Below are 14,266 nucleotides of genomic sequence, written 5' to 3'. Positions count from 1 at the left end.
TCATATTTTATGGAACATGGGTCCCACTGTAGCGATAATGTCTGCATAGGGGGCACTCTGGCTCAGCTCAATAGCGCGCTGTTTTTTTAGGACAAGAAAGCTATAAAACCTGGCAGCAGCTTGTTTTCGGTCACTCTTTCTGCAGAGAGTCATCAGACTAAAGCACTTCATTCCTGTCTTGTGGGATTCCTGGGAAAAGAATTAGAAAAGAGAAAAGGAAAGGCAAACAAGGTCATTAGAAGTAGAGCAGGCTTGTGTATGCACAATGAACAGCAAAATACTGGCATTTTTAATAAGTGACTGTGAAATCCTTCCACGGAGAAATGCAAATGACTCGTGAGTAAGCTTGAAAACCATATAGGTCATTGGGCACAAGCTTGAGAAATTGAGAAACGCATGCAAAAAAACTCGAAAGCATTATACAAATTCCTAATGTGTTATACAAATGTTAGGTCTTTAAAAAAGTTGATGTTAACATAAATGGCTCATTTGGAAGGTAATTAATTTAGACTTTGTAGGGAGAAAAAAAACCCACAGGACTTTGGGAGCCTCCTAATGCAATGAAGACTATAAGCTATCAGGCTTCTCTTCTTTAAAAGCACTGGGGGATGGTGGTGACCATGAAATTCTAGTGGTAAATATAGAATTCTACTTGTATATCTCAGTAATAGGGCAATACCACTATATACACATCTCCCAGTTTCTTTGCACAGGTTAAAAAGATGTTGGTTTCATCATAGGGTACCTGTGAACCTACTAGAAAAAACTGAAGTAAAATAAAGTGTTTAAATTATGGATGAAGAGAATCCTTTTATGAAGACTTGGTATCAGATTCCTGGAATAGAAGTACGGTTTTTAGTTAGAAATGCTGGCCACGTCTCCCTGTGAGTACTGTACTTCTTGGATAGTTGTGAAGCACTTTTAGAAATATCACATTCTGTCTTTGGCCATACCATCCTGAACGCGCCTGATCTTGGAAGCTAAGCAGGGTCAGGTCTGGTTAGTACTTAGATGGGAGAAATATCATATACAAGCATTATTATTATTATTATTATTATTATTTATTATTTTTAACCAATTCATACCATTTAACAAATTAATAAGCTAAATACTTTATCTCAACCAAAGAAGTGGCCCAGGCTTGGCAACCTTTCAGAGCTTGGCAAGCCTTCCTTCATCCTGCTCTTGAGGAGATCTGATGTGAGCTAGGCGGCTTTCTCCCCTGGGAGAGAGCAGGGACAGCCCTTCCAGTGTCAAGAATCCGTTTGAAAACCACACTGAGTGGACAAATATGTAAAGTTAAACAATGTGCTTGTTCTGTTCCCTTCAGAAACCTCTCTAAAATGAAGGGAAGGAAATGAAAGGTAACAAGGAAAGGAAACAAAGACAAAGGAAGTGGAAGACTGATGGACCTTGCAGAGTGGAGAAAGCTGAAACCCAGGCGCCAGCAGGGAGGAAAGCCAACAAAAAGCAGCCAATCTGAGCCACAGAACCTGGGGAAACCTCGGGAACCAGAGGCAACAGTATGCGATGAGCTGGAGATACGGAGTGAAGCTGAAAGCAGGAGAATTTCTTGAAAGTCTACTCGGGAGCAGTTAGACCCTCAGGTCCACTCCACTGCTTCACAGAACCAAGACACACCTATTCCCTAGCAGGCTATTTCTGCTGGGAGAGAGCAGGGACAGTCCTTTCAACTTTAAGAATCCTTTTGAAAAATACCCCAAGGGGGCAAATGTGCAAGACTGAACATACGTCAGTTACTCTGTTTCCCTCAGAAACCCCTCTAAAGGGAAAGAGGCAGGAAGATGCTTTTCTCGAGACACCAACCATTGGGATGAGACTCTGGCCTGGGACACCAGGCACTGTGGATGGAGAGAAGTGTCAAACCACAGACCAGGGGGGTAAGTGTAATCTACACTCTAAACAATAAGAGAGTCAGCCTCTCCCTGACCCACTTTTCGTTCCCAAATCATGGGCATCATGCTTATATGTGCTAGGCAGTAAATGTGAGGATTAAGTTGGGAAAACCGTCCATTTTGAGAAAAAACACACCTATAGATAATGACATCAGTGTGTGTGTGTGGGGGGGGGAAGGGAACCATCCAATTAACTCATGATGAAGACCACAAGTCTACAAGCACCACCCATCCTATATAATAAAAGGCTAATATGCAAACGACCGAATGGCAGAACGACTGGTCACTATGACGTGCACAGACGCTCAATGCAGGATCTGTCCCCTGGTTATCAGTGTGCTCTCACAGAGCGGGAGCGGGCCTAAGCCATCAGGCAGACATCCCCTGAGGGCTCCCGGACTGCCAGAGGGTGCAGGCTTGGCTGAGGGAACCGCCCCCCACACACGATTTTGTGCACCAGGCCTCTAGTGCTTATATAACTTTAAATCAGATTTTGGTGTTTCTCTCTTCAATAAAAACAGGTGACCTAAGGTCTAGAAGACATTTGAATAAAATTTATGACATTCAAGAGCAAAAATGAAAGAATTCAAGAGAATACTAAGGAAACGGAGATAATGCAGGGAGCAAGAGAAAATGATAACCTCTAAAAGTTAAGCAAAGAGACTACATCTGTAAAAAATTATTAGGATGCCATGAGAGAAAGCAGAGCAGTGGTTTGCTTGAGGATGGGAGAGATGGGACAAGGGATTATCAAGAGGCACAAGGAAACTTTTTGGGATTGTACATATGTGCATTATCTTTTTTTGGGTTGTTAATCCTCACCGGAGGATATTTTTCCATTGATTTTTAGAGAGAGTGGAAGGGAGGGGAAGAAAGACAGAAACATTGATGTGAGAGAAACACATCGATTGGTTGCTTCCTGCACAAGCTCCAACCAGCGCTAGGGCTTGAGAAGCCTGCAACCAAGTTACATGCCCTTGACTAGAATCGAACCCAGGACCCTTTGGTCCATAGGCCAATGCTCTATCCACTGAGCCAAACCAGGTAGGGCCATATGTTCAATATCTTGTTTCACAGGTATATATATAACTGCATATTTTAAATAGGTATGGGTTCTTGTATATGGTACCTCAATAAAGCTGTTAAAACAAAATAAATAATAAGATTAGGATGCTATAAAACAAACAAATAAAACCCCACATAAACCCTAAGAAAAAACTCCTAGAAAACAAACAAAAGGTAAAAGCAGAAATAAAATTCAATAGATTGGAAGATAAAGTTGAAGACATCTCCTAAACAGTAGAAAAAACAACAAAGAAAATTAATAAAGGGGAGACATAAGATTCTTTAAAAATTGAAGGTGCAATTTAGGAGATCCTTCATCTGACCCCCCTGGTCCCATTGGGCAGTCTAGAAAGAGAGGATAGATTAACAACAAGGAGAAAATCCAAGAAAAAAAAATTCCCTAGTACTTAAGGGCATGAAGTTTCAGAATAAAAAACCTGCTATATGCTCAGCACAATAAATGAAAAAAGGTTCATACCAAAGCATATCATCATGACATTTCAGACCAATTCGGATAAAGAAAAGATCTAAAAGTTAAGTGACCTTTATTTTCTCTCCGGAAAATAAAGGTCACTTAACAAAGGATCATCAACCAAACAGCATCTGACTTTTCAATAACAACCAAGAAGTCTAGAAATGTTACAAAAGCCTTTAACATCTGAGAGATAACATTTTCAAACTATGTTCAGACACAACCAAAAAAGTTAAAGGTAAAAAAATAAAGACATTTTCAGTCTTGTATGTAGGGTCTCCTATGCACTCCTTATCCCAGGAAATTATGAGAAGATGCTAGCCAAAAGGAAGATCCAAGTACCAGGAAACAGAGGAATCAACATAGGAAAGAGACAAAGGAATCCCCTGTTATGGTAAAGGAATGTCCCAAGACAAAACTGTGGGGCAGACCTAGAGAGCAACTAATCCAGAGCAGAACAAAAGGATGATGAACTCCAGGAGGAATAGCTTCAAGAAAAGTAAAATGGAACCAATGAATTATGTTGCCAGGAAGTTTGGAAAAATAATTGAGAATGGATATATAGCCTAACCGGTTTAGCTCAGTGGATAGAGCGTCGGCTTGCGTGCGAACTGAAGGGTCCCAGGTTCGATTCCAGTCAAGGGCATATACCTTGGTTGCGTAGGAGGCGGCTGACCGACGTTTCTCTCTCATCAATGTTTTTTAACTCTCTATCCCGCTCCCTTCCTCTCTGTAAAAATCAATAAAATAAAATTAAAAAAAAGAATGGATATATAGACATTAGGCAAGAGAAAAAAAAATGATTACCTACCCCCCTCATACAGTTGACAAGAAAATAAATGTAATTACACTATGAAGTTTCAGTGTGAACTAATTTTTAACATAGTCTTTGTGGCAGCAACTGCTGGTTGTCCTTTGATATCCATTCTCCTCTTCTCCCTGTTAATAGAATTATTACCTGGGCCCAAGATGGTCAGACAAGGACTACATTTCCCAGCGAGATGTGACAAGGGGACTAAGAGCTGGTCAGTGAAATGAGAAAAATGATACACACAATAACTGGGCTGTGCCCTTAAAGGAAACTCTGCTGCTGACTGGCATGCAGCAAAGCCATTTTGGATCATGAGAACAAAGAAAATGAGACGAAGGGAAAGGTGGGTCTCTGACAAGTTTGTGAGGACAGCTGCCATGCCAGATGGTACTTTTACCTGAGAGCCAAAAAAGTCTATCTTTTTAAGCCACTGATATTTAGTTTCTCTGTCACAATCAGACCTGCTTTGTAACTATTACAATTATACTGGTAACATTGTAAACACCGAATCCTGGGCTAAAATATACTGAGGAGGGGTGAGATGGAATTAAGCTAAATTTTCATTAGAAAGAAGTGAATACACAAAATTTAAAGCTAAAATATCAAGAAAGAGCAGTGAAACAAGTCATTAGAAATATGGACATAAATCTAAAAGAAACAGCTCAATATAGTTGCTTTTGGTGAGCAGGACTTAGAGATAAGAAGGGGGAGGGCAAAGGACTTCTGTGTTTCCTTTTCAGCCTCATAGCATAGTACTATTTAAACTTTCAAAATTATATACATGTATTTTTTGATAAAAAATATGTTAAAATTTAAAATTATGGTTCACTCTTGAACTGTTATAAATTACGTTCCACACTGAAGATGTGTTAATAGTATGCTCAAGTTACGAATGGGACATAACATAGATGTCTAGGGCATGAGAATGGATAAGAAGTTGCTTAGAGCTTCTAATTAGAACTGTTTTGATATCGGCACCAAAAACAGACTCCCATAGTTAGCCTTGTGTATATTGCTCAAAATCATCTCACTCTAGCAGAATCTGGCCTCAATAAAAACATAATGAAAAATGGTTTCATTTTTACTGATCTCTAGAAAACTGAAGTTAACATTTTGCTTACTTTTAAGAATAAAAATAGGGTCAACAAACCCTACCATCTTACCCGCAAATCATTCAACAGCCGAAGTATTCTTCGATTCCATCTCTTTGCCTCAATACTATTTTGTTCATTTTCCAATGACTCCTGTTTGAGTGATTGATAAAATATTTCATTTAACCAAATTTTACTGAATGTTTACTATTTGTTAGACACAGTGGTAGCTGCTACAAGAAACACAATTATAACACTGGGCTTTGCCAAATAAGGAGCTTATAGTCTGATTAACAGAGAGAACAAGACTAGAATTCAAATATAGATCAACTTCTGTAGTATTACATCTATACTCCCCAGGTTACCTTCTTTTTATTAAAATTTGTTGGGGTGACTGGTGAATTAAATTATATAAGTTTCAGCCGGGACCGGTTTAGCTCAGTGGATAGAGCGTCGGCTTGGGGACTGAAGAGACCCGGGTTCGATTCCGGTCAAGGGCATGTACCTTGGTTGCGGGCATATCCCCAGTAGGGGGTGTGCAAGAGGCAACTGATCGATGACTCTCTCTCATCGATGTTTCTAACTCTCTATCTCTCTCCCTTCCTCTCTGTACAAAATCAATAAAATATATTAAAAAAATAAAATAAAATAAATTATATAGGTTTCAGGTGTACAATTTTATAACACATTACCTGTATACTGTATTGTGTGTTCTCAACCCCAAGTCAAGTCTCTTTCCATAATCACCCCACTTTACTCTCTTCTACCTCCACCCACATGCATCTTTCCCCACTGGTAATCGCAATACTGTTGTCTGTGATTATGAGGTTTTATTGTTTTTGTTTTTTTCTTAATCCCTTTATCTTTTTCACCCAGCCCACCACCCTGACACCTCTCTGACAGCTGTCAACCTGTTCGCTGTATCTATGAGTCTGCTTCTATTTTTAAAATTTATTATTTATTTTTCTTAATCCTCATCCAAAGATATTTTGCCATTGATTTTTACAGACAATGAAAGGAGAAAGGGGGGGGGGGAGAGAGAGAGAGAGAGAGAGAGAGAGAGAGAGAGAGAGAGAGAGAGAGAGAAAGAGAGAGAGAAACATTGATGTGAGAGAGACACATTGACTGGTTGCCTCCTACATGTGTCCCGACTGGCTGGACTTGGGCTGGAGCCTGCAACCCATGTATGTACCCTTGACTTGGAATATCCATTTTGAGTTTATTTTGTGTATGGTATAAGAAGGTGGTCCAATTTCATTTTTTTTTCCAGTTATCTGTCCAATCTTCCCAACACCATTTATTGAATAGACCAATGGTCGCCAACCTTTTGGATCTCGTGGACCACCAGTTGGCGACCACTGGAATAGACTGTTTTTACCTCATTGATGTTCTTGCCTCTTTTGTCATACATTGTTAAAATATATATGTTTTTATTGATTTCAGAGAGAAGAAGGGAGAGGAAGAGAGAGACAGAAATATCAATGATGAGAGAGTGCCATTAATTGGCTGCCTCCTGTACATCCCCTACTGGGGATCGAGCTGCAACTTGGGCACGTGACCTGATCAGGAATGGAACCATGAACTTATGATTCATGGAGCAACACCCAGCCCCTGAGCCACACTGGCCAGGCTGTCAAATATTAATTGACCATAAAGGTGTGTGTTTATTCTGGGATCTCTATTGTGTTCCATTGATTTATGTGTCTGTTTTTATGCCAGCACCATGCAATTTTGATTATGATGGCCTTGTAGTATAGTTTGATATCAAGTAGTGTGATTCTTCCAACTTTGTTCTTTCTCAAGATTGCTATAGCTACTCAGAGTCTTTTTTGGAATATTTGTTCTAGTTCTGTGAAATACACCATTGGTATCTTGATAGGAATTGCATTGAATCTATAGATTGCTTTGGGTAGTATGAACATTTTAATGATGTTAATTCTTCCTGTCTATGAACAAAGTACATGCTTCCACTTATTTGTATCTTCTTCAATGTATTTCTTCAGTGTCTTATAATTTTCTGAGTACAGATCTTTTACATCCTTGGTTAAATTTATTCCTAGGTGTTATTTCATTTAATAGAATTGTAAATTGGATTGTTTCTTACTTTTCCTTTCTGATAGTTCATTATTGATGTATATAAATGCAACTAATTTCTGAATATTTATTTTGCATCTTGATACTTTACCAAATTCGTTTATCAGTTCTGGTAATTTCTTGGTAGAATCTTTAGAGTTCTACATATACAGTATCATGTCATCTGCCCCAGGCAATCTTCTGATAAGGGGCCCCAGAGTAGGAGATTCTGCTGTCTTTACTGGTAATGCATCCAGGGCATTGGACCCTTGCTTTGAAAAACAGTCAGCAAAGATCACCACTTTTAGCTAGGACTTATTTAAGCTCTGGTTAATCTAACTCAGTTAACAGAAATAAACATGAAGCTATATAAAAAAAAACAAAACTGCCTTGTTGCCCTATCCGGTATTGCTCAGTGGATAGAGCATTGGCCTGCAGACTGAAAGATCCCATCTGGTCAAGGGTATGTACATTGGTTGCAGGCACATCCTCAATGCGGGGTGTGTAAGAGGCAGCTGATCGATGTTTCTAATTCTCTATCCCTCTCCCTTCCTCTCTGGATAAAATCAATCATATATATATATATAGCTTTATAAAGGCCTTTATCTGAACTTACTTGGTGATACAGAAGCTCTTAACAATAACTGATGTTTAGTAGTTTGTGTACAATTGGGTTAGAAACCTCTCAGATTTTGAGGGTGCCTTGTCCAAAAGAGATCAACCAACTGCCTATTGTTATCTGAATAGATTCATTCTTTTATGTTTTTAGACCTACAGCAATACCTCAGTATTGAAAAACTGTAAGGTTGAAATCCCTTCACAGGAACCTACTCTAAGCCCTTATCAACTAACACCTTATGAGCTGAGAACAGAACTGGACATAAGAAAGGTGCTGTTGAATCTGATTAAACACACACACACACACACACACACACACACACACACACACACACAAAACAGGCCTACAAAAAATTGCAGGAAGGTAAGTGGCCCAAATCTGACCTACTTTATACTCTTCCCCAGGCTAGCTCTGACCGTGCAACACAGCAGCATTTGTGCCCCCCTTTTCGTGGATTCACTGTATGTCTCTGGAGCCTGGGCACTTCCTAAAAGTGCTTTCAACTACATGGGCTCCAAGGTGATTTCAGAAAACTCCAGAATATTCTGTATGACATTTTATTAAAACCAAAACAAAGTATATTCTGTTGGTTTCAAAGAGGGAGAGGGAGTGTGAGAGAAAAAACCTCAATAATGAGAGGGAATCATTGATCGACTGCCTTCTGCACGCCCCTATTGGGGATGGAGCCTGCAACCTGGGCATGTGCTCTTGACCGGAATTGAACTGGGAACCTTTAGTCAGCAGGCCGGCACTCTGAGCCAAACCAGCCAGGGCCTGTCTGACATTTTAAATTATTTGTGGCTAAGGGGACTGCTGAGTCCCCATCCCCACTAGCTTTTATGGCTTCCCGATCCTACCTATGCTGTATCCTTTCTTACATTCCAAAGAGAATTTGAAAATATGGTCACTTTATTCTGAAGAGTTTTCCCAGTCCCTCCATTTACAATGGATGTGTTTATTCCTTTCTGGTCTGTTCTTGGATAAGTTCACAACTGCTAATGTTGATTTTTATTGTTAAATACACAAAATGCTATTTTTCAAATGTAAAAAGCAATGGCCCAATCCTTTGTTAAAGATCCATGAGACTGAAGCTTGACCTATATTGCACAACTAAACTAAGCAGGAAAAGGCTCAGAAGAAATAGTTTGTGTGCTTTGTTGAATGAAACTGTCCACTTGATCTGTCTGGACACCCTACAACTGAATCCTTTGTGTAGAAAGCCCAGTGGATTATTAAAACAGCTGAACTTGTGCTGTGTTGTCGTTTGCTCAAAAATAACCTGTGTCTATAGAGGCAAAGAGAAAAGAGAACATAAATCAATCCACTTCAGGTTCAGCTGTTTAAATGTTTCAGGTAGATAACAAATATGTGATACCTTAATCAACAAAGTAATTAAAAAAATAAATGTTTCAGGTAAAAAGGTTAGGTATTTATTCTGTTCTAGATTATCCAGAGAATTCAGTCTGTTTTCCACCTATGAAAAAAATTAATCTAATAACCTTAGAACTCATCATAATGATTATTTAAAATATCAATCATTCAATGTTTTGATATTATTTACCAAGAAACTTCTGCTAAAATTTATTATAATCTTAAAAATGCTTTTAGCATTCTGGACAAAAACTAGAGAAAGAAGATAATAATATATGTATTGAGTTAGGCAGGTCAAACATTACTTCTACCTTTGCTTTTTTTTGTGTGTGTGTGTGATTCTGTGATTTCATTTTTTATTTATCAAATTAGTAAAGGTTAAAAAATAATAGGGTATATCTGTAGGAAAACAAGCCCTTTCATATACTCCTGATAAATATGTAAGTTGATAAAATTTTTTTAAAAAAAACCACCCCAATTTGTCAATATATATCAAGAGTTCTAAAAATGATCATATTCTTTGTTCTAATAGTTTCATATCATGAAGTAGAGGTGCAGACAGATTTATATAGCCTGGGATGTTCATTGCAGCATTATTCAGATTTGTGCACCGGCGGGGTCCCTCAGCCTGGCTGTGGGATCGGGCTGAAACCAGCTCTCCAACATCCCCTGAGGGGTCCTGGATTGTGAGAGGTGGTTCTTGAGTGACGCAACCCAGAATTGGGCTCCCTCCTCTCTGGTTCCCTGTGCGTCACTCGAGAGCTGCAGCTCCTGCCTTGAGTGTCTACCCCCTGGTGGTCAGTGTGCATCATAGCTACCAGTTGGAGCATCTGCCCCCTGGTGGTCATTGTGTGTCATAGCTACTGGCCCGTCGGCTGGTCACTTAGGCTTTTATATATATAGATAGCTTTGCTATTGACCTGTGGCCCTTTGAGAAGGCTATCTTCTTTCTCTGATCTTTACAAGTCTTATGTAGATATAGGCTTTAAGCCATATAATCTTTTGGGGAAAAGATTCCCATACATTTTTTGATAAATATAGTAAAAGTAGAGGCCCAATGCATAAAATTCGTGCACAGGGTCAGGGGGGAAGGTCCCCTCAGTCCAGCCTGCACCCTCTCTAATCCGGGATCCCTGGCTCCTAACCGCTCAACTGCCTGCCTACCTGATCACCCCTAACCACCTCTGCCTGCTGGCCTGATTTCCCCTAACTGTTCCCCCTGCCAGCCTGGTCATCCTTTACTGCTGCCCCCTTCTGGCCTGGTTGCCCTCAACTGCCCGACGCCCCTGCTGGCCTGGTCATCCCTAATTGCCCCCTGCTGCCAGCCAGGTCACCCCTAACTGCCCCCACTGCCATCCTGGTCGCCCCTAACTGTTCCCCCCTCCTTGCTGGCCTGAGTGCCCCCAACTGTCCCTCCTGCTGGCCTGGTTGCCCCCAACTGCCCCCCTCCTGCCAGCCTGGTTGCCCCCAACTGCCCCCCTGCCAGCCTGGTCACCCCATGCAGCCTGTTCAGTAGTTCGTCCAATTGTTTCAGTTGTGATAGCCCCTGGCTTTTTATATATATGGATTTCCTTTTTTAATCATTTAAAAAAAATTTAGTTACAGCTGACATACATTATTATATTAGTTTCAAGTGTACACCCCACTGATTAGACATTACATAATTTACTAAGTGATCAGCCAGATAAATCTTGTATCCATCTGACACCATTAGAATATTATTAACTGTTATTAGAATATTATTGACTATATTCTCTATGCTGTGCTTTACATACCCATGACTATTCTGTAATAACCAATTTGTACTTCTTAATCTCTTCACCTTTTTCACCTAATCCCCTCTCTTCTATCAACCATCAAAAGTTCTCTGTATCTATAAGTCTGTTTCCATTCTGCTTGTTTGTTTATTTTGTCTTTTACATTCACTTGTTGAGGATATGTATTTATTGCCACTTTATTGCTCATATTTTTAATTTTAATCTTTTTTTTAAACAAGACCCTTTAACATTTCATACAAATTGGTTTGGTGGTGATGAACTCCTTTAGCTTTTTCTTATCTGAGATTTCTTTATCAGTCCAGCTCTTGCCCTGGTGGCAGACAATTCAGTTCCTCTCCACATGTCCCTGGTGCCTTTCAAGCTACTATCCCAGTGCTGGAGTTCAGAGAGAGTCCGAGTAAGTCAGTGTGTGGGCCCTTTAAGAGGAACTGCCTGGTACTCCAGTAGCCCTCCCTTTCCCTCAGCTTCTATCCCTGCTGTATTTGTTGTTGTTATTGTTTGTTAATCCTCACCTGAGGATATTTTTCTCATTGATTTTTAGAGAGAGTTGAAGGAAAGGAGAGAGGAAGGAAGAAAGGAAGAAGGAAGAGACAGAGACAGGAGAAGAAACAGAGAGAGAGAGAGAGAAGACATAGATGTAAGACACACTAATTGGCTGCCTCCTGCATGCACCAGGGGATCAAACCTACCACCCAGATATGTGCCCTTGACTGGGAATCAAACCCAAGACCCTTCACTGTGCAGGCCTATGCTCACTTGAGGCAATCCCTGCTGGTTTTTACAGCTGGAACTTATGGGTCTTCCCTTCCTGGAATTGGAACCCTGGGTTGGGGGGCCTGGTTGGAGCTGGGACCTCTTGCTCCTCAGCCGAGATATCTCTCCTGAGTTTTATCTGCCAGACATGGAAGTGGAATCGCTGGTTCTGCATCTCCATCCCTCCTACCAGTCTCAGTGTGGCTTCTTCTTTAATTTCCTAGTTGTAGGACTTCCATTCAGCCATATTTCAGTCAGTTCTGAATGATGGTTGTTCTATAGTTTAGTTGTAATTTTGTGATTGGGTAGGATGAGAGTACTGCATTTACCTACACCACCATCTTGACCAAAAGTCCCCTAAAGTAAAATTTCCAATGCCCTAGCCACACCCCTACCATAACTCTTTCTCTAGAGATTTTATAAGAATAACTTTAAACAAAGATTGTCAAACTTTTTAATCTGTTACTACTTTTGATAAGCATAAATTCTCACTGCTTCCTTTAAAATTATTTGAAGTTTTAAAATAAAAAAGCCAAAGCAATTCTGAAATTGTATTATCAAACGGCTCACACATACATTTGTTGAGATAATTAATATAAATTATAATTTTAGAAAGTAACATTATAACTCTAAAACCCATTTTTGCCAAAACCGGTTTGGCTCAGTGGACAGAGCGTCTGCCTACGAACTGAAGGGTCCCAGGTTTGATTCCAGTGAAGGGCATGTACCTTGGTTGCAGGCACATCCCCAGTGTGGGGTGTACAAGAGGCAGCTGATTGATGATTCTTTCTCATTGATGTTTCTAACTCTCTATCCCTCTCCCTTCCTCTCTGTAAAAAATCAATAAAATATATATATTTTTTAAAAACACACCATTTTTTTTTTGGTAAGTAAAGTGTTAAACATTTAGAAACAAAGTTTTTAAGAACATTTCCAAGATTATACATACATTTACAGATTCAACTGAACAATTTTCAATTCTTTGTGTCAAGGTAACATCCATTAAAGAGGATTCCTCAGCAGCCAACGAAACAATATCCTGCTAAAGCAAATTAGAAAAAAATAGATAAGTTATCACAGTAGTTGTCATCACAGGAACAATCTCATTTTGTTAAATGTTTTAATCACATGAGTGCTCATTTATTAAACTAATTTAAAATACTATATCCCAGGCAGGTTGCCTCCACCATAAATATTCCTGTTTTTTACATGCCTTTCTTCAAAAGAAGAACTTGCATGCCCCATCCCCCTTGCTTCCTATCCTGTCACTCCCATTTCTCTTGCCACTGCTGATCTCATATCAAAAGTCTGTGCTGCTGTATGGCTGAGGTCACTTTCCTTTGAAGCGTTTTATCTAGCCCCAGTCCCCTGCCTCTATTCTCATGCCAGTACCAAGTGGCAGAATGAGATCTGCAAGCAGAGAGAGTGAGAATGAGGGATATTACTATCCCCACCTAGGTCCATGACAGGATTCTTACCACCACTGCTGGAGCTGTCACTGGCAAAAGGGAAGAAAAACTATATCCAGAGGGGGAGCAGAGACATGAAGAAGGAAAAAAAAAGAGAAAGCCCGGAATTCTTCATTTCTCATCCTCTCCCCTTTTCATTGAGCTGTCAGCCCTTTTCATCTTCAGTCTGTTGCCAAGCTTCATACCTCAGGTGTCTGTCATCTATGATCTTGACTAAGTCAGAAGCTTCCTACAACAGTTTCTTACTTGATTTTTTCATTTCAGTTTTTAAAAAAAACTTTAGCGAATATAAGGAGTTGCATTTTATTCTTTAATATACATATTTGTGGAAACATGTTTTTATCTTAATTTTTATGAATATTCTACATTTTAGATACTCTCAATTCTTCAGTTACTCTACATAAAAATTCTGTTTTATGAAGAGTTGAAAATGATTAATTAGAATCAATATTTTCCTGTTCCTTCATACCAATTGTTTTTTCATTCCTGACTATATTTCACATCTGTTTACCATTTTTGGAAGCAGAATAAGAATGAAATTGAAGGATAAAGCATGAGCATAGAATAAGGGAGTAAAGGTTCAAAAAACCAGTGCATCAATCTTTTTCCTTCACTCTAAGCACTTAGGAAAATCAATTAATTTTTTCAAAGAGGAAGGGAGAGGGGAGAGATAGAAGCATCGAAGATGAGAGAGAATAATTGATTGGCTGCCTTTTGTACGCCCCCTAATGGGGATAGAGTCCACAACCTGGGCATGTGCCCTTGACCGGAATTGAACCAGGGACCCTTCGGTCCACAGGTTGACGCTCTATCTACTGAGCCAAACCAGCTAGGATGAAATAAATTTT

General features: G+C 39.7%; 1 protein-coding gene across 1 annotated transcript in view; it reads right to left on the bottom strand.

Moving 5' to 3' along the window:
- The window catches only part of RAD21L1 (RAD21 cohesin complex component like 1), a 30,481-nt gene continuing 16,215 nt past the window's right edge, over positions 1-14,266 (bottom strand). The window contains exons 11-13 of the mRNA XM_036419022.2: positions 12,905-12,991; positions 5,428-5,508; positions 1-189 (exon numbers count right to left, since the gene is read on the bottom strand). Coding sequence (XP_036274915.1) covers positions 1-189; positions 5,428-5,508; positions 12,905-12,991 — 357 coding nt within the window. The remainder of the gene's footprint in view (positions 190-5,427; positions 5,509-12,904; positions 12,992-14,266) is intronic.

Source organism: Pipistrellus kuhlii, unplaced genomic scaffold (assembly GCF_014108245.1).
Source record: "Pipistrellus kuhlii isolate mPipKuh1 unplaced genomic scaffold, mPipKuh1.p scaffold_m20_p_6, whole genome shotgun sequence".
Lineage (NCBI taxonomy): Eukaryota > Metazoa > Chordata > Mammalia > Chiroptera > Vespertilionidae > Pipistrellus > Pipistrellus kuhlii.
This window is presented reverse-complemented; position numbering and strand designations above follow the sequence as displayed.